The sequence below is a fragment of the Arachis duranensis genome, chromosome 9 (assembly GCF_000817695.3).
Source record: "Arachis duranensis cultivar V14167 chromosome 9, aradu.V14167.gnm2.J7QH, whole genome shotgun sequence".
Taxonomy (NCBI): domain Eukaryota; kingdom Viridiplantae; phylum Streptophyta; class Magnoliopsida; order Fabales; family Fabaceae; genus Arachis; species Arachis duranensis.
The window spans coordinates 118,282,517-118,305,961 of NC_029780.3; the positions used below are offsets into that span (position 1 = coordinate 118,282,517).

General features: G+C 34.6%; 2 protein-coding genes across 2 annotated transcripts in view; one reads left to right on the forward strand and one right to left on the reverse strand.

Annotated features, from left to right (window-relative positions):
* Positions 1–7,516: 7,516 nt before the first annotated feature.
* LOC107467942 (protein FAR1-RELATED SEQUENCE 5-like) lies at positions 7,517–10,175 on the reverse strand. Its single transcript, XM_016087170.1, has 3 exons — positions 10,164–10,175; positions 7,672–10,053; positions 7,517–7,585 (listed from the first exon to the last, which is right to left on the reverse strand). Exons 1-3 carry the CDS (start codon positions 10,173–10,175, stop codon positions 7,517–7,519), a joined length of 2,463 nt encoding a protein of 820 aa, XP_015942656.1.
* Positions 10,176–19,788: 9,613 nt separating this feature from the next.
* The window catches only part of LOC107467970 (lysine-specific demethylase ELF6), a gene marked incomplete in the record, with an annotated part of 7,788 nt that continues 4,131 nt past the window's right edge, over positions 19,789–23,445 (forward strand). Inside the window, 5 exon segments of the mRNA XM_016087198.3 lie at positions 19,789–21,285; positions 21,783–21,861; positions 22,054–22,121; positions 22,667–22,817; positions 23,311–23,445. Coding sequence (XP_015942684.1) covers positions 20,130–21,285; positions 21,783–21,861; positions 22,054–22,121; positions 22,667–22,817; positions 23,311–23,445 — 1,589 coding nt within the window.

The window sequence follows — 23,445 nt, forward strand, 5'->3', positions numbered from 1 at the left end:
TCTAGTTTATAATTAAAGCAAACTACATAATACGGGCTACATATGCCACAAAGAAAATGCTTAGGTATTGGTCCTTCATGCTCCCACCTGGTGCTTCTCCCACTCAATTGCATCTTTAAGAATCTCATTCTTCAACTGATTGAAGGGACTAGTAACCAAGTCCACCGCTAACTTAGCACGAAGCAAGTTGTGTTCCAACTGTTTCATGAAATTTATATTTTGTTAGAGTTTGGTTATCTATTAGTATATATATTTGATTGGATAAATGATAGGATAATTTCTAACATTCTTAATGTCCTCCCCATTGCAATCCAATGAATAATGTTTTTCTTTACACGAGAAACTCAATTATCTTTTTAAATAAAATAATAAAAGAAATTTCCTTGATTAATATAGTGATAAGAATTAGTAATCAAAGCCAAGTAGCTCACCATGCCTGGGAGATCATAATCAAACTGATTTTCCATGTTGATCCATGAAATAACCCAGCTAGCAGAATTGGTACTGCAATAATAACAAACAATTACTATACAATGTTATTTAATTATACTATCAGCTAAATATTTTTTGGTGGCTTAACAACTACCCGCTGCGACAATTTGGTATGCCCTTTCCATCAATAATTGGCCAATCCGGTAAGCCATGGGGTAGAAATTTCTCATTCGTGTCAAAGCATTCAGTTGTTATTTTGAACAACATTTTGGCCTACAAATTACCAAGAATTTTTGAGTGGTTAAATTATTTGATAGCAAACACCGAATTTGTAATTTTTGATCTTATGAAAAGAAGCCTTACAACATCGCGCATCCGAGCCTTTCTATCTCTAACCAAGTACGGTTGTGGATTAGAGTCAAGGTAATATAAAGCCTCTTGGTGCATTCCAATTACCATCGCAAACCAATTGGCACCGAGATCCTCAATTGGCACATAGATCTTGAAATTTGGATTAATTAGATAGCATATAGAATATTCACATATCATAATTACTCTTAATACACAGGGCCTTTAAACTTAAAGGTAACAATAAACAATACTGTATCCAAATTAAAGATTTTGTAGAATTTAAAGGAGAGGATCATTTTACATATTGCAGTTGTGTTGATGCTTTGATCCAAGTGTCCATATACTCCATCTGCATGAGTGCTTGACTCTTTTTCTCATGCACATCCTCCTATCAATCAAAATTCATGTTAAATAAATTATTGGAGTATAGTTGATAAACTCTATTAAAATATGCTATGTTATGATCACAATATTCATAATATTTCATGCAATTGGACTAACTAACCGCAAAAGTGGGAGGAAGACACCAAATGTAGGGGTCAGGGTAAGCAAATTGAGCGAGTGTCACATTTTTGCATAGCATTTGCACGACCAATTCGTCTATATCATTTTCAGGAAGAAGGCTATGCATGATTTTTCTTGTAGCTGTCATTTCGCCCATCTTCACCAGATACTCCCTTTGTAGAGTCAACAAGAACACATGGATTAATCAATAATTATAATTTGACTATGTGGTTATTGTCTTTTTTTATGATATTGCAAACACATAAAGTTTAGATTTTTACTCTTGATACACTCCGCTGTTGAAGATGTATGCAAATATCCTAGCTTGCACATCATTGAAGTCCATTGCAGGTGTTACCTTGAACTTGTTTCTCCCGCTCTGCACAAAAAATATATTTAATACAAGTTATGGAGACAAAGTAATGCAACTATATTATTGACTGTGATTGAGTTTAGCACAAAATTAAACAAGGTACCTTTGTGGTAGCATTGGTCCGACGAGAGCCTTGGCCTACACAACGCCTCTTCAATGGAGGGCTTTTCCTGGTTGGCCCCTGATTACCTGCACTGTTAACTGTAGCTAAACCTGTTCCCTTCTCCTTTTTTAGTTTTCTAGTAAAAGGGGTCCTGAACAATCTATTCCTTATGATATTGGTGTAGGCTGGAGCTTGCACTAAATTCTCTTCAGTATTGGGAGCTATAGGAGAGATGTTATGAATTCCAGAAGGAACTAAGTTAGTTGGGGTTTTCTCTTCCTTGTTTGTGTAAACCAAATTGTCATCAGAATCAATATATATTAAATCCTCTGCAGGCTTCTCAATAAGATCATTTTTTGGTTCTTTTTCAGCCTGTAATTTCTCAACTGATCCCTTCAGCTCTTTAATTTGAACTTGTTGCTCCTACAAGACAATGAAGCATTTGGCTTGATATAAATGTTTAAAAAACTTCAGAGAGCATTGTGAATGACAGGCCATTAAATAATAATAATAATAATAATAATAATAATAATAATAATAATAATCTTATTTTGAATTTTTTACCTCAAAGAGTCTTATCAGCTGTCGCATGAATTGCCTTGTCTCCATATCCACTTGTTGGCACGTCCCAGTGGCCAAACTCTCCTTAAACATCTGAAAACCGTGTTGGGAAGGATCCAGCTGTTGCGAGCCTACGAAGAGCATGTTTTGTCCACCTCCAACTACTTCATTCAATTGTTGTGCATCATGCGGGATCTCAATCGAAACTCCATTAGAATTGAAGTTTGCATGTGTCCCTTCTTTAGACTCTCCACGCAAAGACTCTGTTCCATTGGTGTTGTCAACTTGTCCAACGTCCACCAATTTTTCTGGGACAGCATGGTCATGGTTGCTTTCAACCTTGGCAAAAGCATCACTACAAGCATATGGTGAACAATATAGTTAGGTAAGTTAGTATACCTGGACCCAACAAATGAAAACTTATATTAAAATACACACTGAAGTTGCAATCTTAATGTTGTTACCTGCCGTAAACTTGTGAAACAGAGCCGGTGATGTCAAATGCCTCCAAGTTCAGGAATTCCATTGAAGAGTTTTTTCTGTGACTGATTTTCCTTCTGTGTGTAATACTGAATTGTGAAACATATGTTATATAGGGAATAATATGGGATATAGGAAGTTGTATGGACTCATATTGGCGCCAAAATATGGTTGTGCAGAAAATTTCTGGACAAGGCACGATCATGTACGAATATCGAGCAATGCAGTTGGGAGGACAAATGCGAGAGATGGTCGCATGAGTTATGGTTGTCATAGTATATGATTACATAATGAAAATAGCCTATTGTTTGATTATAATAGTTACTTACTATCGGATTACTATACAGCCTATGTGATACCAGTATCCCACACATCTGATCCTGTCTTTAATTGAGGGAGTATTAAATGAAGATCAAATAAAGTAATATAGAAAAAGTTTGCTAAATCTTTCTTACTAATAAAATAATATCATACAAGAATTTATTTTATAAGTTTATAATTTAAAATTTAGTATTTAAGATTTATAATTGGTTAAATATTTGTTTAAAATGGTAAATTTTGATTGTCATTTAGTATTTTTGAAAGGGTTCACCTCTTGCCAAATTGTTTACTGTTAATTAATCTAATTTTATTGTCTTATTTTAATGTAATTTTATCTAATGTCTAAACTTACTATTAATTAAGCTAACGACACCTTAGTCTATACACTTCCACATAAGCTTTTTTAGGTCATTTAAATTCTTTAATTTCACTACCATACACAGTTATTAGAATAAATTTCTAAGAAAAGGCATGATTTTTAATCAAAAATTCATATCATCACCACCCAAAGCTTATATGTCAAGGACAAACCAGACCACATATATGTCCACAACTTTGCCAATACAGCCTGGGCGACTGGTATACAGGTACAACCTCAACAAACACACTTTAAAAAGAGAGAGCATGCAGTACTATTTGCTAAGACTCACAAAAGAGACAAAATTATGTCACACTCGTTGGCAGTGGTAGGACATTAGTGTCTACATATGTGCTTTTCTAATTTGGCGAATTTGTGTAGCCATGTGTAAGCAAATAAGGTGGCTGAAGTCAAAAAGACACATACACTCCTCAGTAGTAAATCACCCCCACAAAAGAATGCGTACGCAATAGAATGCAAGGATCATCGATTCAGCCATTTTCAATATGGAGGGGAATAACACATTGATGGATATTCTGCTGTCTGAGATACGACTACTCCGGGAAAAAGTTGACGACATTGAAAAAAAATTGATACACAGATAAACGCCCTGGCTCACGTTGAGTCTATCCTTCTTGCTAACGGTGACTCAAGTAGTGGGATCAAAGGAGGGCAGAGGAAGAAACAGAGAATGAGGTCACCTCATCCAGGTGTGTTCAGTGAAGGTGTCACTGAGAGGGTCCAACAACAACTAAAATCAGCATCTACTACCAAACTCAATGCACAGGACAAAAATTTTAAGCTCACGGATAAAGAAACGGACCTGATTACCTTGCTTACTGATGTCGATGAGGACCCAAAGGAAGTTTTTGAAGTCAATACAGTTGATATGCCACCTCCAAAATCCATTAACAGGGTGGTAACTCCAAGGAGTCACGTGATTACAACCATGTCTCAGCCACCGCATAGGATTAAGCCAACCCAGAAAGCTCCCGCTGGCAACAATTCTAAGGGAAATTTAGTGGCAATAGGTAGCACGGCAAGATTTCGAACACCGGTAACACTTTGCATCTCATGAATTTTCTGATTTGTAATATCATTTTTTATCTTGTGATATGGTTCCATTACTAATGTTGATGGATGGGGAAAACGTAGCATATGCTGTCAAATGAAAATGCCTCAAGCACTGTCCCACCAAAGAATAACCATCGCAGCACCCTCGGTGAAACACTAAGTACGCAACTGCATCTCCAAGCTGCTGCACCAAGAGGGAAAATCCTATCAGGGAAAAAAGTCAATCATGATGTTGCATCGTTAGCGGGGTTATCATTCACTTTCAAACCAGTCCCTGAGATGAATTTAAGAAAAGAACATGAGAAAATCGGAGCATATATCTTTTGTTCATCACTTGATGGGGAGTAAGTTGTTGCTTTTTAAGTGTCTCCATGAGAAACCTTACATGAAGATGACATTGAACTAAAATTTGTTTATCCAATTCACTGAACTCTATTGCAGAGAGGAGATCATTAAGCATGGGGACTGCAGAATCTCTAGAGCGCAGCTAACATGCATGTGCCCGGGGCATGAGATTTCAGAAGAGGTTTGCATTTAAGAATTAAAATTTCATAAAATTAACAACACTAACTCATTAATTCTTCGGTGATTTACATATCGAAACAATAATATAAATTACCTTAAAACTGCAGGTGTTTACACTGATGGCTATTAGAACAACACATGAACAGAGTAACAAAAGGATACTGTGGAGCTTACCACCATTATTTGCGGTAATCTCAATTATTAAGTATAACAATTCTAAATATGTGTAACAATGTAGCATATAGTAAGTCTAATATGAGTGTTATGTCTAGAAACTTGTACAATTGTGTGAATGATTAACTGGATTTAATACAATTTGAATTGACTAGTCTCATATTTTGTGTGTTATGCTATACATTATTTATCAAATTCCAGGAGGACATCTTTAGAGATAAAACACTGGATGACTTGCTCAGAGACTATGGAAAAGATTTTATGCAACCCAACAAGAATATTAAGTGGGTATGTCCACTGACCTTAACTAATTTAAATATTTAAAATTAGAGGACAAAACTAATTTAGGTATATATATCATTTGTTGTGTACATGATATTTAAATCAAAGAAATTTTCAAATTTTAGGTATATATACCAGTTAAGGAGAAGGTTGGTCATTGGTATCTTATAGTCTTTAGCATCATAGACAAGGTAACCTATTATTTCGATGTGTTATCACCAAAACATGGCGAGGAACAAAGGCTCCAAGACATGAAAGTAATAGTAAGTATCTCAATATAGCAAGTAACATGATATGCTAAAACAAGGTCCATTGTGTCTCATAAAGCCATGGTTACAAGGACAAGTGCTTGTTCAAATAATATTATCAGAGGATTATGTCAAACATGGAATGCCAAGTAAGAACCATTTTGAAAAATGGGATATACTCAGAGGATATGGATTACCGCAACTGGAATCAAGGTAGACCATTTATTAGTATGTTTTCGCTTCTCTTGTCAATGCACATCCTTCCATTCAGGTTTTAATCAAACTTTAACAATCTGACACAGTAAAAATTCTGCTTGTTGGGTTATGCAATGGCTGAATATGGAATCTCACTTCACCCCATCTGTCCTCGGAGTGGTAAGGGTACACACCTTGAGTTGTCTTAGCTCTACTTATAATCATCGTATTATTAAAGTGCCAATTTGGTGAATATGTAGCTCAAGGATGAGAAGGTCCGCATGAGTAGCACCTTGAAGCTTGTATTATCTGAGAGCAACGAAAGGAAGCGAGACGTTCAAATAAGCACAGATCGATGGTGGAATGCAGTTGTGGCAAAAAATTAACTAGATATTTAAATTTGAGTGCAAAAATATTTCTATCATATAGTTATTAACTTAGGTATTTGAATTTAAGTTCCAAAATGTTTATTTTGCTTATGGATAAGATAATTATCCATGCTTATGATTTAAACTATTTTAATCATATTTAAATTATTTTTTACTCATTTTTCACATTGAATTAAACCGATGCACATAGCAATCTTACTGCAAGGTGCAAAAAATATTAAAATTTAACTAATAACTAAAAATCTTCTCATCATTAAAGAACAATGAAATGAGAGCACATAGTTTAAAGCACTATGTTATTAACATAAAAAGAAACCTGTCATAGAAATAGTCACAGAGATGATGATAGAGGATAACAAAGGACTATTTTACATTATTTTCTTCTATTTTTAGAGACTTCAATGTGTGATAAAATAATTAACTCATCTCAATTTCTCAAAAATTGAGATGAATTAAAAAAATTGAGTGACTATTTTTTACTAACAGGATGCATTTTTGTAAGTCTCTTGTGTCTCATACTAGTGAAAAAGTAGCACTTTAAAATAGAAATATAATCATAAAACAGCAGACAACTTAGAATAATGAATTTAAAAGAGTCCATTGTTGTCTTTGTATGATCTATCACTAACTAACCTGCATAGCATAACTAATGAATGAATTGAAGTTAAAAGGATTGAGTTTTGCCATTGTATGATCTACCACCAACTAACTTACATAACATTACTAGTGCATGAATTTGAATATCCTTGTTATTATATGAAGAGTAATATAAGATCCAAGCATTCAGACTTATGAAACACTAATACCCAAAACAAAAGACAAGATGAAAAAACCCCTCAAATTTTAACATAAACACCATATTTATTCCCAGCTTTCATCTTTCATCTTTCATCAATGTAGCTTAAAATTGGTAATCAGTAACTACAAAAACTCAATTAGACATAATTAAAAGTTAGAACTTAAACCCAACATACACCAAATTAGACAGGATTAGTTTCCCACATTTGTGATGTATTTAAATAGAAGATATCCATATTTCAAAAAGACAAAAAAAACTAAAGGTTAAATCAAAGGTAATTTGAGCTGGAACAAGTAAATAATACGTAATACACATTACAAATTAAATGAAACAAAAATAATATAGGACTAATTAATTTCATTGGCTCCATCGTCCTCATTTCCAAATTCATAATTAGAGTCATCTATCTCCATATCCTGAAATAACACAAAATTTATGAGCAACACATGAAAAATCTTAAAGTAGTCAGTAAATAAAATATCAAAGTTGAGAAATGTCTCACTTGATCTCTGCTAGATTCAGAACTAGAATTTACCGCACATTCACCTTCATCTTCCTCATAAATGAAGTCTTCTTCCTCATCCCACATAGCCTCATATGCATCATCATCTGTAAGTAGACTATGCCGTTCATGTGAACCCCTATCATACTTACTTCGATCTGGACATGTAGTTTTGTTATGTCCGAGCTCCCGGCATATACTACACCGTTGTCCGGCACGATCCTTAGCTCTTCTACGAATTGGGGGGTCACGAGGATCTGTATGAGTGGCAGGAATTGCACTATTAGAAGCAACTGCACTAGCAGTATCATCGGCTTTCATTTTATCCACTGTGTTTATCGCCCAATCCCTCATGCTCCTGAACCTATCATCTTTACCTGCTGATAGTGTAGCCACCAATCTAAACCAGTCCATCAAACACCAGTATTGGGTAGACTTTAAGCAATCCCAAGTGAACCCCTTTGTATCTTGTATTTGTTGTTTCACATTTTTGGTCCACCTATCTAGAACTAAACATTTTGGCAATTCACAAATGTCAAGTGTAACTAAAACAGATAGAATGTGTTCGCAAGGAATGCCAAATGACTCCATCCTCATACAGGAGCAAGTAAACTCCATTGGTAAATCACAGAAAGATACTTGCCATGTATCGTTAGGACTACCATACTTAACCACCGTGTATAACATATAAGAACCAACATCAATGCAATCTAACACTTTCATTGAACCAGACCTTATAATAATAGGGCGAAATAGAAAAAATACCTCTCTTGTATATAAATTAGCTGCAGACTTCTCCAATGACAATAAATGAGTTTGCATCACAGGTACTCCATGTGCACATTCAAAGTCTGCTAGACTATCTTTGAAACGAATGTAGGCAACACATCTATCAAAGTGCTCTACAAAATCTCTTAAATTATACCTGGACTTGACATACTTTGCAATAACTGAGTGCAACCCCTCACATCGAGAAGTGGTCCTAAACCCAGCAAAGAACTTCCCACGGATATGTGCTGTTGCCCAACTATGACGGTTATCATACATATCAATTATCCATTGCTTGTCTTGCACATCAAACTCTTCAACCATCCGATCCCACTTACTACGGAATACACCAACCTCGTAATCACCCAGCATGCACTTCTTAAACTGCGATGTGAACCTAGGATTACCTACATTACTTGTGGCATTGCGAATAAGGTGCCAAGCACATAGGCGATGATGTGCATTAGGAAAAATTTTTTCGATTGCATTTTTCATTGAAAGGGCACCATCTGTGATAACTGAAATTGGGGCCTTCCCCTTCATTGCTTCCAGTAAACTTTTTAACAACCAAATATATGTTTGCTCTGACTCATCACACACAAGAGCGGCCGCAAAGACAACTGTGCGGTTATGGTTATTAACACCCGAAAAAACGACAAGCGGACAATGATATTTGTTCTTCTTGTAAGTAGCGTCAAAAGCCAATACATCACCAAACAATTGATAATCCATTTGGCTTATTCCATCACACCAAAATAAATTCTTTATCGAGTGAAACCTATCAACCTCATATCTTATAACCATGACAGGATCAATGGACTTCATCTTCCTCAAAAATTGAAGAGCTGCACTAGCATCACCCTTCAATCGTCGACGTTGCTGTGCGACTTGATTGTACAAGTCCCTGGGCAAAAAGGGAACATTGTGGTGACCACCAGATTGGCTTGAGAGTGCTGCAAAAATATGTGCAGTGCCTAATCCACCCTTCCTCATTATATTTATTTGCTCAATATCTGCAGCAGGTATTTTTCTGTGACCAGGAAGCATTGCAGTAAAAATTGGAGGAAGAAGGTCATGATTGTGCAAATCAGAAAATTTTGAAACAATCCAGCGACCACTAACAACGTCAAATGACACCTGAACCTTTGCCTTACAGCCACATCTAGTTTCAGCTCTAGGCTCTTGTTTTCTGGTATGCATATTATCTGCCTTTTTTCGTCGGAAGCCCTCGCGACAACAAACAAAATTCTGTCGATTGATTATCCCATTGTGCTTTCGCGTCTTACTTTTTCGACCACTAAATCCCTTTGACTTGGCAAATGCATTGTAGAAATCAAAAGCCACTCCTAGATCACTGAAATGATATCTTTTTATATCAACATCTACAATATTCAAGAACTCAGTCTTTCCTATGTCCTCCCACCCGTCAATCTTATAAGATTCATCCAATTGATCAAAATGGGTACCTTCATTGGATTCAGAAGCACCAACTTCTGCATTTGCCAAGTTAGCATCCATGAAGATATCGTCGTCCAGGAGCTCATCACTGTTTCTCAAGGGATTCTCCAAATTCCCGTGAAACCCGTCAACATTATTGGTGTCATCTACATAATCCTACATGAACAAATTAATTTAGGCTAGGTATTTGATGGCATGATGCAAGAAATCTATCAAAATTAATCCTAAGAGTGTGACTTAGGGTTTCAGATTGATGAAAAACCTACCTCATTAGACATTGGGATTCAGATTACTTCCTCGCAGAGATTGAGAGATAAGATATACGCCGTAAATTTTATAAAGAAAAAAGCTTGTAAGGGTGTAAAATATGAAACTTAGGAGATGTATAGTTGAACATCAACAGAATTAATATTAGAGTGAAGAAGAAGATAATGATGTTGATGTTGACGAAGGAGACAATTGTGTGTTTAACTAGTTGGAAATTATGAAATTCAATTTTGTGTGTGGGTGAAATTTAGGATTTAGTAAAATTTTTTATGGAAATAACAAATTCTATTGGGCCGTAGTTCATATACCACTAATTGCAAAAAAAAAAATTGATTATAATTGACAAAATATAACCCACCGTTGGATCAAATTTAATAATGATCTAACCGTTGATTTAAGTTTTCACCACAATTGGTGAAAAAACAAGTGAGGACCACCGAATCATTCACCTTCTTACATACTTAGCAACTCAATCAATTTGGTTTGGTCTGATAGTTAGTTAATTAGTCCGCTTGAATAAGTATTAGAAGTTCGAATTCTATCTTAAGCATATAATATTGACCAATAATAAATTCTTAAATGGAGTTCCAATCAAAATTAAACTCATAAAATAATTATATATTTAATCAATTCAACACATAGTTAAAATTTGGATAAAAATACATGTTTGAAGAACACTAAATGTATTTTAAAATTACATAATCATTTCACAAGTTTTATAATACAATTTGAATGAAAATAATATAATAAATTAATTATTTAAAGTTTAACTCAAATGTGATATTCTACATTCAAATAAAATATGTAAAAAAAATCTTATATTAAATATGCATACAATTAGACTTATTATTCAATGATATATAAGAAATAATCATTTATACTTCCAATTGTCAATCTATAAAACGTTATTTATATTAGATATTGATTATTATTAAGTGATATCTTTCAAAAAAAATTAACAGTGAACTAAATGTAATTTTGGGATGCATAATGCTGTAGGTCAGTTGGACCTCCTAATAGCCATGAATTGGGTAGGGTGGGATTTAAATTTTAAACTATATTCCAATTGTATTTGCCTATTTAAACTCTCCAATTTAAATTTTATCCGTATTATAAATCTCTTAATTCAACTTTATTCGATCTTACTTGTAAAAAAAATTATTTTTATTTAAATACAACCTTTAATCCCTTTACATTTCATAACAAAAAGCTTATTTATATATGATTAGCAAATTAAATTACTAATTTAATCATATTAAGTATTGGACAAATAATTTACATAAATTAAATGCATGAAAAATTTACATATATCATCCAAATTAAATGATGATAGGTGAATCTTCCAAAAAGTATTATTATATAAATCGAATCAGCATAATTAAAATCATAAAATCTAGTAGTAACTCAAATTAGATAGAATAGATTTATTAGAAAAAGTTGAGATACACGTAAATCGAATTTGTGCATTTCGATTTTAGCATGCACCAAGTAAATTGATACAAATAGTATATATTTACTATACAATGCACCCGATTTTTAAAGCTCCTAGTAATTCGAATTAGACTAGTTCGAATTAACCCATGGTTTGGTGTCAATACTAATTCAGAATAGGTGGTTTCGATTTATACAACGGTAAATTTATCCAACCTGTTTTGATTTATACACAAATGAGTGATCAATGTAAATCTACTTGACCTGTTTCGATTTACATGCACCTTGTCTATATATATAATTCGAATTTACTTCATTCGAATTATATTTTACCACCCATACCCCACCAAATCCAGAGAAAGCGACGCAATCTATCAACATAGAAGACGATCCAAATCGAATCCACCGCTTGGATGGAGTCGCACATATCGCTGGTAGCATGCATGAGGAGGTTAGTAAAATAAAATATTTATTTAAATTTCATTTTATTTTCTATAAGAAATAAACTATTTGATGGTTTTGTTTAAATCGGTTAGATCTTGTTTGTTAACATGATTAGAATGTGTAAACTTCAAGTAGTAGTTAGAGATTTGATTTAGGGATCGCAATGTGTTAAAAGCCATTTATTGATATTAAACTGTTTAGAACATGAATATTGTAATTGATAAAATCTGTAAATCTTGAACAGGGTTAACAGTATTGATAAAAGGATGGTAGTGTGTTAGAGTATATAAATAAAAAATGCATGTTGGATAAGGAATTCTAAGAGTTTAATAGATATATGGTTAAAGTTAATCTACAATAAAAATTATTTGTTTTAGATAATTTATTTTTTGTAGAGTTTTGTGATTGTAAGAGTGTTTTTTAATGTGATGCAGCCCATCGCTGCATCTCGAGTATGAGGAGGCAGCATGGTATGTTGTTAGACGATAGGATCATATCATACGTCCAGATGGCTGGCCTGGCCCATCCCACGAGACTCAATGATCACCGGTTTAAGTTAGATGAGCCGTTAGTCAGTGCATTTATGGAGAGATGGCGTCCGGAGACTCATACCTTTCATCCCTTTTGATTTAGTAGTTTGCTATATTTTTCTTCAGTTAATTTAAGCTCGTTGTTTGGACGTAAGTTTGGTGCTCGTAATGTATGGTATTTAAGTTTGGTACTCGTGGTGTATGGTATTTAAGTTTGGTACTCGGACTATATGTTATTTTAATTTATGACTGGTGTTATATGTTATTTAAGTTGACCCTCGTGTTGTCTGTTACTTTAGTTTGGTACTCGCTTTATATGTTATTTAGATTTAGGAACCGTGTTATTTAAGGAGGATGTTGTACGTCTTGATGCTCAACACGGCCTCTTTTTTATCCTGAACTGCTGATCAACTTAGAACTTAGCTAGTCCTCCTATATCTTGTGTGTCTCTGGTCCCAAATCCGACAGGCATGGCAGGTCCCCTTGCTGTCTCATGGCATCCAAGTTCAAAGTTGAAAAGTGCGGTGGGAGTATTCCTCTCATCCTTTTCATTGCTATCATCGGCAATCGTGGCAGGTTTCACATCATCATCGTCCTCTTCCGGAAATACATCTTCCACACCATTCGGAGCTCCACCTTGCCAGAATTCTGGGACCACATCATTAATGCCGGCCATCACAAATGCAGCATCAACTACGGGCACAACATCAACCCATTCTCTATCACGAGTGCAGTTTAGATCAACAGCGAAGGACGGGGAGGCCACCACAACTGCCTCAGGCTCAATCACGGGCAAAGATTAAGAGGCACCAACAGGCCTCGAACTCGAGCCGACGGCCGTGGCTGAAGACAGAGGATTCCGGTTAGAATCTCCTGAACTAGAGACCACGTCCACAAACTTGGCCAACAACTCAGGGGTCCTCACCTCCGAAAATTGCCGACGACAGTGGAATAGAACTTCCAAATCTTCATCGCTGCCTATGATGAACGAATCATACTTTACATCATCCCGTAAAACGAATATCAGAATTCTGTAAAATAACTTCTCCATCTGTTTCAGACCTTGCAGCCCTAGTTTTCGGATTATAGTATCCTTAAACTTGGTGAAACTCGTCGTAGATCTCATGAAAACACTAAGTGAATCCTTATCCCTAAACTTAACTCCGAAACGCATTTTTTTCTTAATCGACCCTCTATAGTGCACCAAAACCAAGAAGCTCTGATCACTAGCCATTGTGGGGCTCACTATGATGGAGAATTCACATTTCACATCTATTTATACACTTTTGCTCCCTACTAAATCAAATTAGTCAACTTCCATTTACATATGTTGCTGAAACTATAGTAAATCTGCCTATCTTAATTCGATTTATGCATGTTGATCTCCAACAAGGTAAATCAAATTAAACTTCTTCGATTTACTTGGAATCGTTCCAACTATGCATAAATATGATCATCCTGATTCGATTTACATAAGAATGCTTAATTTGAAATTGCTTAATTCGATTTATGTGTATTTAAACCTACCCTAGTAAATCTATGCAGCCTAATTCGATTTACTACTACAAATCATAATTCGAATTACTCTGATTCGATTTACGTAAAAACTGCCTTTGGGAGATTCACGTACCATTTTTTGCTTTGGGTGATATAGGTAATATTTCCATACCTTTGGTTTGTCTAAGTAGTTTGACCTTAAATTTGTAAAAAAAAAAACAAAAATTTACATCCAAATCTTAGCTTATTCATTGTACATTTATATTTTTATATATATTCACATTATATATTAAAGATTAAGAGTTTTTTTTGTCATGGATCAAGGTCTATTAACAGATCCGACCCGAAGATATGGGTTAAACATGTAGAATTTTCATATCATTTGAATTTGATTTTATCCACTGTAAATTAATTAATTGAGTTACCAACCTACTCTGATCACATTAGATCGAGTTGGATACCTATATATATGAGTTGAGCTGCTTGCACAAACCTAACATATATTTCTTATAGAAAGTGGATAACACAAAATTACAAAAAAAAGGTGCTCTCTCTTCCGCAAAGAAGAAGAACGAAACCACAAAGCCTCATGAGGGCCGCCGCTTCTAGCTGGGCCACAATGACCCTTTCCTCTGTTCTCGCTCCCTTTATCTCATTCTCTCATCTCCCTCTTTTTTTTCTCTCTCTTTATTTACTATCTACCATCTTTACTTTTCACAGCCTGATTTCATACAATCACCTCTCCCACTACCACCACTACTGCGCCGTTCAAACCCCCTCCCCCCACTGCCTCTTCCCTCTCTTACACGTCTTTTTCCTCTCTTTTGTTCCTCTTTTTCTAGTTGCTATATTTTTTTTCTAATTTTTTTAGAAATCTGTTCATATCTAAATAAAAATAACTCTTTTGTGGCTGTTATTTTTCCTTTATGTTAATTTGGTTCTCTTTATGATGGATGTTTTGGATATGTTGTTACATATTTAAGATGAAGATACAACGAGTGAAACTTTTCGTCCATGAAAATATTTTCATATTCAGAAAAATGTTACGTCTATTTGGAGAAGAAAAGAGGATATTTCTCTATATTGCAGTACTTTTTGTGTAGAATTAGAAAAAAAAATGACTTATCTCTGTTTTTGTGTTATAAAATTCTTTGTAATCGAATATTGTACCTCTTTTCAGATAATAATTCAACATAAAATTTATTTAATTTTTTTATATCTTAGATCTAATGTATTTTTTGTAATTTGTAACTTATAAGTGTCATTTGACTTTTTTTTTTTAATGAGAATTTTTCTTCTGTACAGAAAACCAAAAACCATGCATTTCCTATAGTATTATACAGAGTTATGGACCTACAAAATGAATGCGACCCATTGAGAGTGAAATGGATAGATTCCATGGGTCCTACTCCTTCTATTGTGTCCCCTTAATTTATGGGGCATCATGCCCTTGCTTTGCATGGAGAAGTGTCAGTATTTCTCATTTGCTACAAGCCGTTTTGACGATAATAATAGTTTTTTCTTCTTTTCTTTTCCTGATCTTTTCTAATGCCTCAGGCCCACATGTCTTATTAAAATGTCGTTTATGGCCCAAGCATGTAACATAATTATACTATAGAACCCTTACTCACCTTTTAAGTTTTAAACAGTTCTGTTCCCAAATCTTCTTGCTTCGTAATGTAATATCTATATTTAGGAGTATGAAAATATTAATTAATAAAAAAATGATTTCCTTTTTTTATTTATGGATACAGCTAATTAAATTAATAAAAATCCATTTGCATTAACTAAAAAATAGGGTGTTTTGATAGTTTTAATCCATTTATTTGAACTCAACGAATCACATACATTATTAGTGTTGGATTAGATGAATATGTCCGTTTATTACTTTTATTTTCACAATAATATTTCAAATAAAATTAACATGATTCAAGAATACAATTTCAATACAATAAAAGTTATTGTCAGCCTTTTTCTTTATAAAATAATTTGCTAAAGTGAAAGAAAATATAAAATAATAAAGTAATAGATTAATCACTATTGAATTTGTGAAGGAGGATTTCACAAATTTTCAACATCCAAAATATTTGGCCAAATTATAAGGTTGCGTCTAATGCCAAAAGATTTGCGCACGACCTTCACAAGTTTATAAATCTTCAGACTCAGAACACTAATCTTGTTTGGATTGCTCCCCTTATAAACATGGTCAAACTTAATTGTGATGCTAGCATCTTTTAGAAACATAATATTGTTGGTTTCGGTTGTGTGCTTCGAACGTAGAATGGTTCTTGAATAAAAGGTTTCTCTAGCACTCTTCTCATTTGGAGCATTTTTCGGAGTGAGCTCTTTGTTATTTGGAAAAGGCTTGTTCTTACCTGGGAGAGTAGATGCAAGTCAATCATCATTGAAACTGAATCTATGAATACTTTCTTGTTGCTTCAATTTGATTCTCAGCAGCCACTTTGCTAAAGGTGACTTAGTAATGAAGATCAGAGAACTATTAAATCTTAATTGAGAGGTTCAATTCAATCTTGTTAAAAGGGAGGCTAATGTTATAGCAAAGAGAGGAGCGTGGGATGGGGCGAAATTCACTGAGTGGTTAGAGTCTTGGTCAGAGTTGTGTGATGCTCTTTGCCATGACCTTATCACACTGTCTTGTTGCTAATTTTTTCTTATCTTTGGACTGCAGTTTCCTGTTTTAACTTTTTCTTAGACAAAAAAATCACTGCTGAATTTGTAATTTTTATCATGTGCAAATTCTATCATTTTGAATTATGATTGATTGGACTCTTACTTCTTCACTTTACTAACTTTTTCATTTTAGAATCTTAATCTTTTTTAATTCCTCCAAATTTCCGAAACACGGGTAGAATTACTTTCATCACTTTTCTGCCAGACAAGGAGTATCTCAATTGCACAGACATACAATATAAACAAAAAAAACACAGATAGAATGCAGTTAAAGCAAGTAGAACATATAGCAAATAAGCATAGATATTCAAATAGGGAAACTCAAGTAATGCAAACTCAAACAAGACAAACAAATGCATATGATGTATGCCTTTCTTACTAGCCGTGAGCTCACGTGTCGGTTACTTTACCAGAACCCGACACACCCGGTAGCTAACCCAGATATCATTTCTCTGACATGCCTCTACACTCTTGGGAAGTAGTGTCCATCACATTCTCGGGGTATAGTATCCACTATACTCATGGGATATAGTGCCCGTCGCATTTTCCGGGATAAATTATTCCCATACTCTTGGGATACAGTGTCCGTCACACTCTTGAGATATAATGCCCGACACAGTTTCCAAGGTAAAGTTCTCCCACACACTTGGGATATAGTGCCCGTCACACTCTTGTAATATAGTGCCCAACACACTCATGCGATATAGTGTTCGACATACTTTACAAACAGAGAGAAAACATAGGCATAGATGTACTCATCATCAATCACCATCAATCATATATCGTTCAATATCAATCGATCATCATCAAGTTAGCCTACCTTCATAATAGTCTCAATATTCAACACTTCCTCAATCAACCTACCCTTCATTAATTCAGTTAACACTTCGCAAAACCCTTCTAATGTTTCCTCTATTTATTTAACATACTCATTCTCATTCTAAGGCCTAAAAACTTACTAACGGACCTTAGACAAGTGTAAGGGAGGTTTGGAAAGTAAGAGAATTGGTTTAGTATGAAAAGATTTCACTATTAGCCAAAACAAAGGTCTCGCATATGCGAGCTTATGGCCGCGTACGCAAGAGGGCAAAACAGAAGGAATTTCTCGCGTAGTGTGTGCCGCCCGCCTACGCAAGTGTTCGATTTTAGCAAGTCCGCATATGCGGAACAATGTTTGCGTACGCGAAATATCAAGGCAGTGAAAAATTCCCGCGTTGCGTGTGCATGCTCGCGTACGCCACTCCTCATTTTCCTCAAAAAGCTGCTACGTTTCAGAATTTCAAAATTTGACACCAAACTTTAAACGCGCATAACTCTTTTATTTTAAATGAGTTTTCATCCCTTCTTTGAATGGTATAAACTTCACGGACTCAATTTTCATTTGAAATAAGTTCGATAAAATTTGGAGATCCAGAAGGCGAGTTGTGACTCACCGAAGTTTTACCAAAAACCTATTTTCTTTCCAAATTCTCAATTTCAAGTCAAAGTTTTTATAATAAAAACAATAGCAAAACTCCCCAAACATACTCACTTACCTTCCAACCAAATCACCTCACACCAACACCAAATTTTTCTTCCTTCAATCATTCAAAAATTCCATATACGTATTCAACAATTTCCTCACCTAATTAAACAGTCAACTACATTTCATATACATCAATCTATTTTTATCATAACTATCATCAAACAACACATTTTCATAATGAACTCAACATTACCACCAAAACTATTAACCATTAACAAGCTCACATAGTCCAACTTATCCTACGGCCAACGAGCCGAAATTTTCACATAACATTACACATTATCTACGAAAAACCAAAACTATACTTTGATCGATTCCTCCCTAATGCTTGAACACCCCAAAAGTCCTTAATTCACAAACTCCAAGCCTCCACCGCAAGGATTCTCAGCACCCAACACCCAACTCAATCTTCCAACTATATCAATTTGGTTTCAATACACATTTATACAATCTAATTCCACACTAATATCACTAAAATCAATATAAGGTTTACTAATTTAATAATTTCACAATAGTTAGAGGTTAACAATTTCACAAAAATTAGAGATTTCTCACCTTACCGATGGACGTTTGGGACAAAACCCAGCAAGCCCACAAGGCTAATTCACTCCTAAAACACCAAAATCATATAATCTCTCAAAATCACAACTTTAAAATTTGAAATTTTAAAGAGAATGGATGAGTAAGAAATAACTAGTTACTTACCACTTTATTTGGTGGATTTTGTTGAGTTCGACACGATGGTAGCATGGCCATAAACAGTACGACGATCGGAACTTCGGATTAAAAGATATTGAAAATTGAAATCAAGAGTGGATTAAAGTTCTTGTTTTTCTCCATTTTTCCAAAATTTCGGCATAATTCCCTTATGTTTGAGATAGGAAAGAGCTGAGCTCTTTCATTTACATATTAGTGGGTTAGGCTTTAAGTCTAATATAAACTCGATTCAATTAATTTGTACTAATTGGCTAATTTTAAATCAAAATTTTTAAAATTAATATTAAAATTTATATTTTAATTTTTTTATTTTTTTTAAATTATAAAATTTAATTTTTTAATTATTTTAAATAATAATTAATCTATTAACTAATTATTTATTAATTTTGCGAATTTTACAAACAACGCAACAGATCCAATAAACATTTCATAGAAACTAATTATTCTAACGAGCTTGCTCCTTGTGTGGTAGTTTATCCATACTTTAATGCATGTTCATACGCGGCGTAAATCTTAAAATTTCAAAACACCCTTTTCTAATAAAACACCAAATATGATGTCATAAAAAAAAGATAATTTGCAAAGTTTACATCCAAGGATTCCCTCGAAAAAGAAAATGCATCTGAATTAAAAAGTATAGATAATATTTCGAAATTTTGTACTCCAATAAAAAGAAGATAATTTATTGGAAAAAGTTCCCAAGTAATGTGGCGCACATTAGATTAGTGACTGGAAGATGACTAACGTGAGCGGAGGGAAAATGTCACTCGCCACCTTCGTGCACACAAAAGTACACCTTTCTCTATCTCTTTCTCTCTCATAAATCTTTTTCTCTCTCCAAACAATTCTTCTGTGCGGTGCCCTTTGGACTTTGGAGGCCAATCATGCACAGTGCATTTCAGTTATACCTTCCTGCAACTCACTCCTTCCCACTCTGCATTTCGCTAATTGCCTTAGCTCACCCAATTTCTTCAAAGGTATGCAATAATCTTACCAAACCCCACCCAAATTAGGGTTTTTAAAAACCTCAATGGAGGCTAGTGTTTCAGGTTATTGAGTAGGAATTGTATCTTAAAATCATTAATTCTTTGTGTTTCTTTTCAAAATCAATCCCTCTTTTTTTAAATGCAATGGGTAATGTTGAAATCCCCAATTGGCTCAAAGTGTTGCCACTGGCACCTGAATTTCGACCTACTGATACCGAATTCGCCGACCCGATTGCTTATATTTCAAAGATTGAGAAGGAAGCTAGCCACTATGGGATATGTAAGATTATACCACCATTGCCCAAGCCTTCAAAAAAGTACGTTTTTTCTAATTTGAATAAATCCCTCTTGAAGGCCTCTGAATTGGGTCCAGAGAGCGATTCTCTAGGTTGTTGTAATTCTTCGAGAACGGATTCTAGGGATGTTGGTAGTAATGATAGGTTGTTGAGGGCTGTCTTTACTACAAGGCAGCAAGAACTAGGGCAGAATGTGAAGAAAACCAGCAAAGGGAATGTTCAGAATCCACTGCCAGGTGGTCAAAAACAAGTGTGGCAGAGTGGGGAAGTTTATACACTTGATCAGTTTGAGTCGAAATCGAAGTCCTTCGCTAAAAGTGTGCTGGCTACGGTGAAGGAAGTTTCTCCACTGGTTATAGAGGCTATGTTTTGGAAGGCAACATCAGAGAAGCCTATATATATTGAATATGCCAATGATGTGCCTGGGTCTGCTTTTGGGGAATCACAGGGTCAATTTCTTTATAGTCATAGAAGACGAAGAAAAAGGACTTATTATAAGAGTAGGCCACATAGCTCTGATTCTAAACAAACTGAAATGGATGGCATAGGAGATACCCAAATTGATGAGAATAAGGGTGCTTCTGCCAAAACTCATGCAGAACAATGTGTACAGTCCCAAACAGCTAGTACTGTGACACTTGCATCAAACGAAGTTTCACAATCTTCTAGGGAAAAGGGTTCAGATGCTGCTGATGATGATATGGAAGGCACTGCTGGTTGGAAGCTTTCAAACAGTCCATGGAACTTGCAAGTTATTGCACGCTCATCTGGCTCGCTAACACGTTTCATGCCCGATGATATTCCTGGTGTTACTTCACCTATGGTATACATTGGTATGCTGTTCAGTTGGTTTGCTTGGCATGTGGAGGATCATGAGCTTCACAGCTTGAATTTCCTTCACACTGGCTCTGCAAAGACTTGGTATGCTGTTCCTGGAGAATATGCCTTTGCTTTTGAGGAGGTCATCCGCTCTAAGGCATATGGTAGTAGTGTTGATCATTTAGGTATGTTATTTTTTCACTGTCATTTGTTTACAGAAAAGATTGGGACGAATGATTTTAGAGGTATTAAAATTAAATAGTTAGATTTGTTCACTAAAGTTCTTATTGGTGTCAATTTCTTACATTTCCAAACATGAGCAACTTAAACCCATCTGGTGGGCTTAGGTTTTATATATAAGTTTGTATGGTAAAGTAAACTCATGACTCAGAATGTAACTAACAATGTTAATATATATATTTTTTGGCCTTTACTTTGACATGCAGAAGTGTCAAAGTGTCAATCCTAGTGTCAAGAGTCGCATATGTCAAACTTGATTGCATTTTCATTTTTAAGGCAGAAGAAATATCATATTGAACTGCATATTTAATTCCTAAAAATTCTCAAATTTAAAAGTTATGCTTAAATGGAAAAAATATTTAAATTCTTTTTATCTCATTTATTTTTCTCTTTAGCTTGTGCAGTGCTTTTGTAACCCAAGTTCAGTTTCTTTTCTTCTCAGCTGCTTTGAAACTTTTAGGTGAGAAAACAACTCTTATATCACCTGAAGTAGTTGTTGCATCTGGGATTCCTTGTTGCAGGTCAGTTGCTTGGCATATTTGAAACGCTTTTATGTCATGAATGAATCATATGTCAAATGATATTATCAGAAATTATAATTGTTTGTAATTTATAGTTGTATTAGAGGCTGTTGCTAGTTTTTCTGTTGACTATACTATTCTCAATCGAGTTATCATGGGATTTCTACTTACATTTATGCTTTCTTTCTTTAGGTTAATACAGAATCCTGGTGAATTTGTTGTGACTTTTCCAAGGGCTTACCATGTTGGATTCAGCCATGGTAATTGCTTTGATGTTTATATATCTTCATGAAATGCAAGTCATACCTTTTTTCCTTTAAATGGTGAAATAATCATATCCACTTTTCTATAATGCAATGTGGGCTATATGGTGCTGCTTGACTTTGGTAATTAAAGAAATTGGCTGCATATCAAAGAGTACAGTTAAATGGAAGTGTTTAAAAAATTAATTAAAGGTGATGGATTATGTGTATCACATGATCATTATATACTGTCAGTGAAATGGAATAATCTGATAGACAACTTATGATAACAGAATGCTTATCAAATCATTGCAAATGTGGTTTGGGCATGAATTTTGACCACATATGACCAATATTTCCTGTAGGTTGCCTGTTAAGTTTTTCATAACAATTGAGTTGGATCTGTCTTTGCTTATTCTTTTTCCCCTTTCCTTGGCCTTAAATTTTTCATGAGAAATCATTTGACCAAATCATTTGGATCTGACTTATGCTGTCTCATGAATGCTATCTCTATTTTCCATCTTCAACTAACGCTTTTCTGTGTACCATATGGTGCAATGTAGGTTTTAACTGTGGGGAGGCTGCTAACTTTGGAACTCCGCAGTGGCTTACTGTAGCTAAGGAAGCTGCTGTGCGTAGAGCTGCTATGAATTATCTTCCAATGCTCTCGCATCAGCAACTGCTTTACTTGCTGACCATGTCTTTTATTTCTAGGTGAGCTAAACCTTCACAACTACTTTATAAGTAGATACTACTACTCAAAGGTTTATCATCATTCCAAATATGATTGCCTATGTTCCTTTCATTTTCTTTGTCTAACCAATTTAAAAAGTGGTAATTGAACCTAGTGTCTGAATCTTCTTACAAGCAAAATTATTATATAACTCTCATGCTATTATTATGGAAGTAGTATGTCATTCAAAATAGAGATTTGGGGATTTACTACCTGATGCTAAACATTGGTATAAGGGAGTATTTCACTAGATATTTTATGTTAAGAATATCATATACTTATATGGGTCATATGTTATTGGTGTGAAAATTCTTTTTTGTCCTAAGGTCTGTTCACATTTTTGGATGTTTTCATATCAAATATAGTTCTAATATTCAGAGGCATTATTGCAACAGATTTTTTCTTTATTTAAGAATATCAAAGCGGTACCTAATTATGTTTCTGTTCTATATGACAATCTGTTTGATTTGATAGAGTACCAAGAACATTATTACCTGGTGTGCGTAGTTCTCGTCTAAGAGACCGTCAGAAGGAAGAAAGAGAGTTTTTAGTAAAAAAGGCTTTTATAGAAGATATGCTGCAGGAAAACAAACTTCTATCCATTCTTCT

Bases quoted from the DNA above. Each gene is read 5' to 3' on its own strand.
- LOC107467942 (XM_016087170.1), bottom strand. The intron at 7,586-7,671 runs GTGAGACATTTC...GTGTTATTTCAG, and splicing joins CTGAATCTAGCAGAGATCAA to GATATGGAGATAGATGACTC.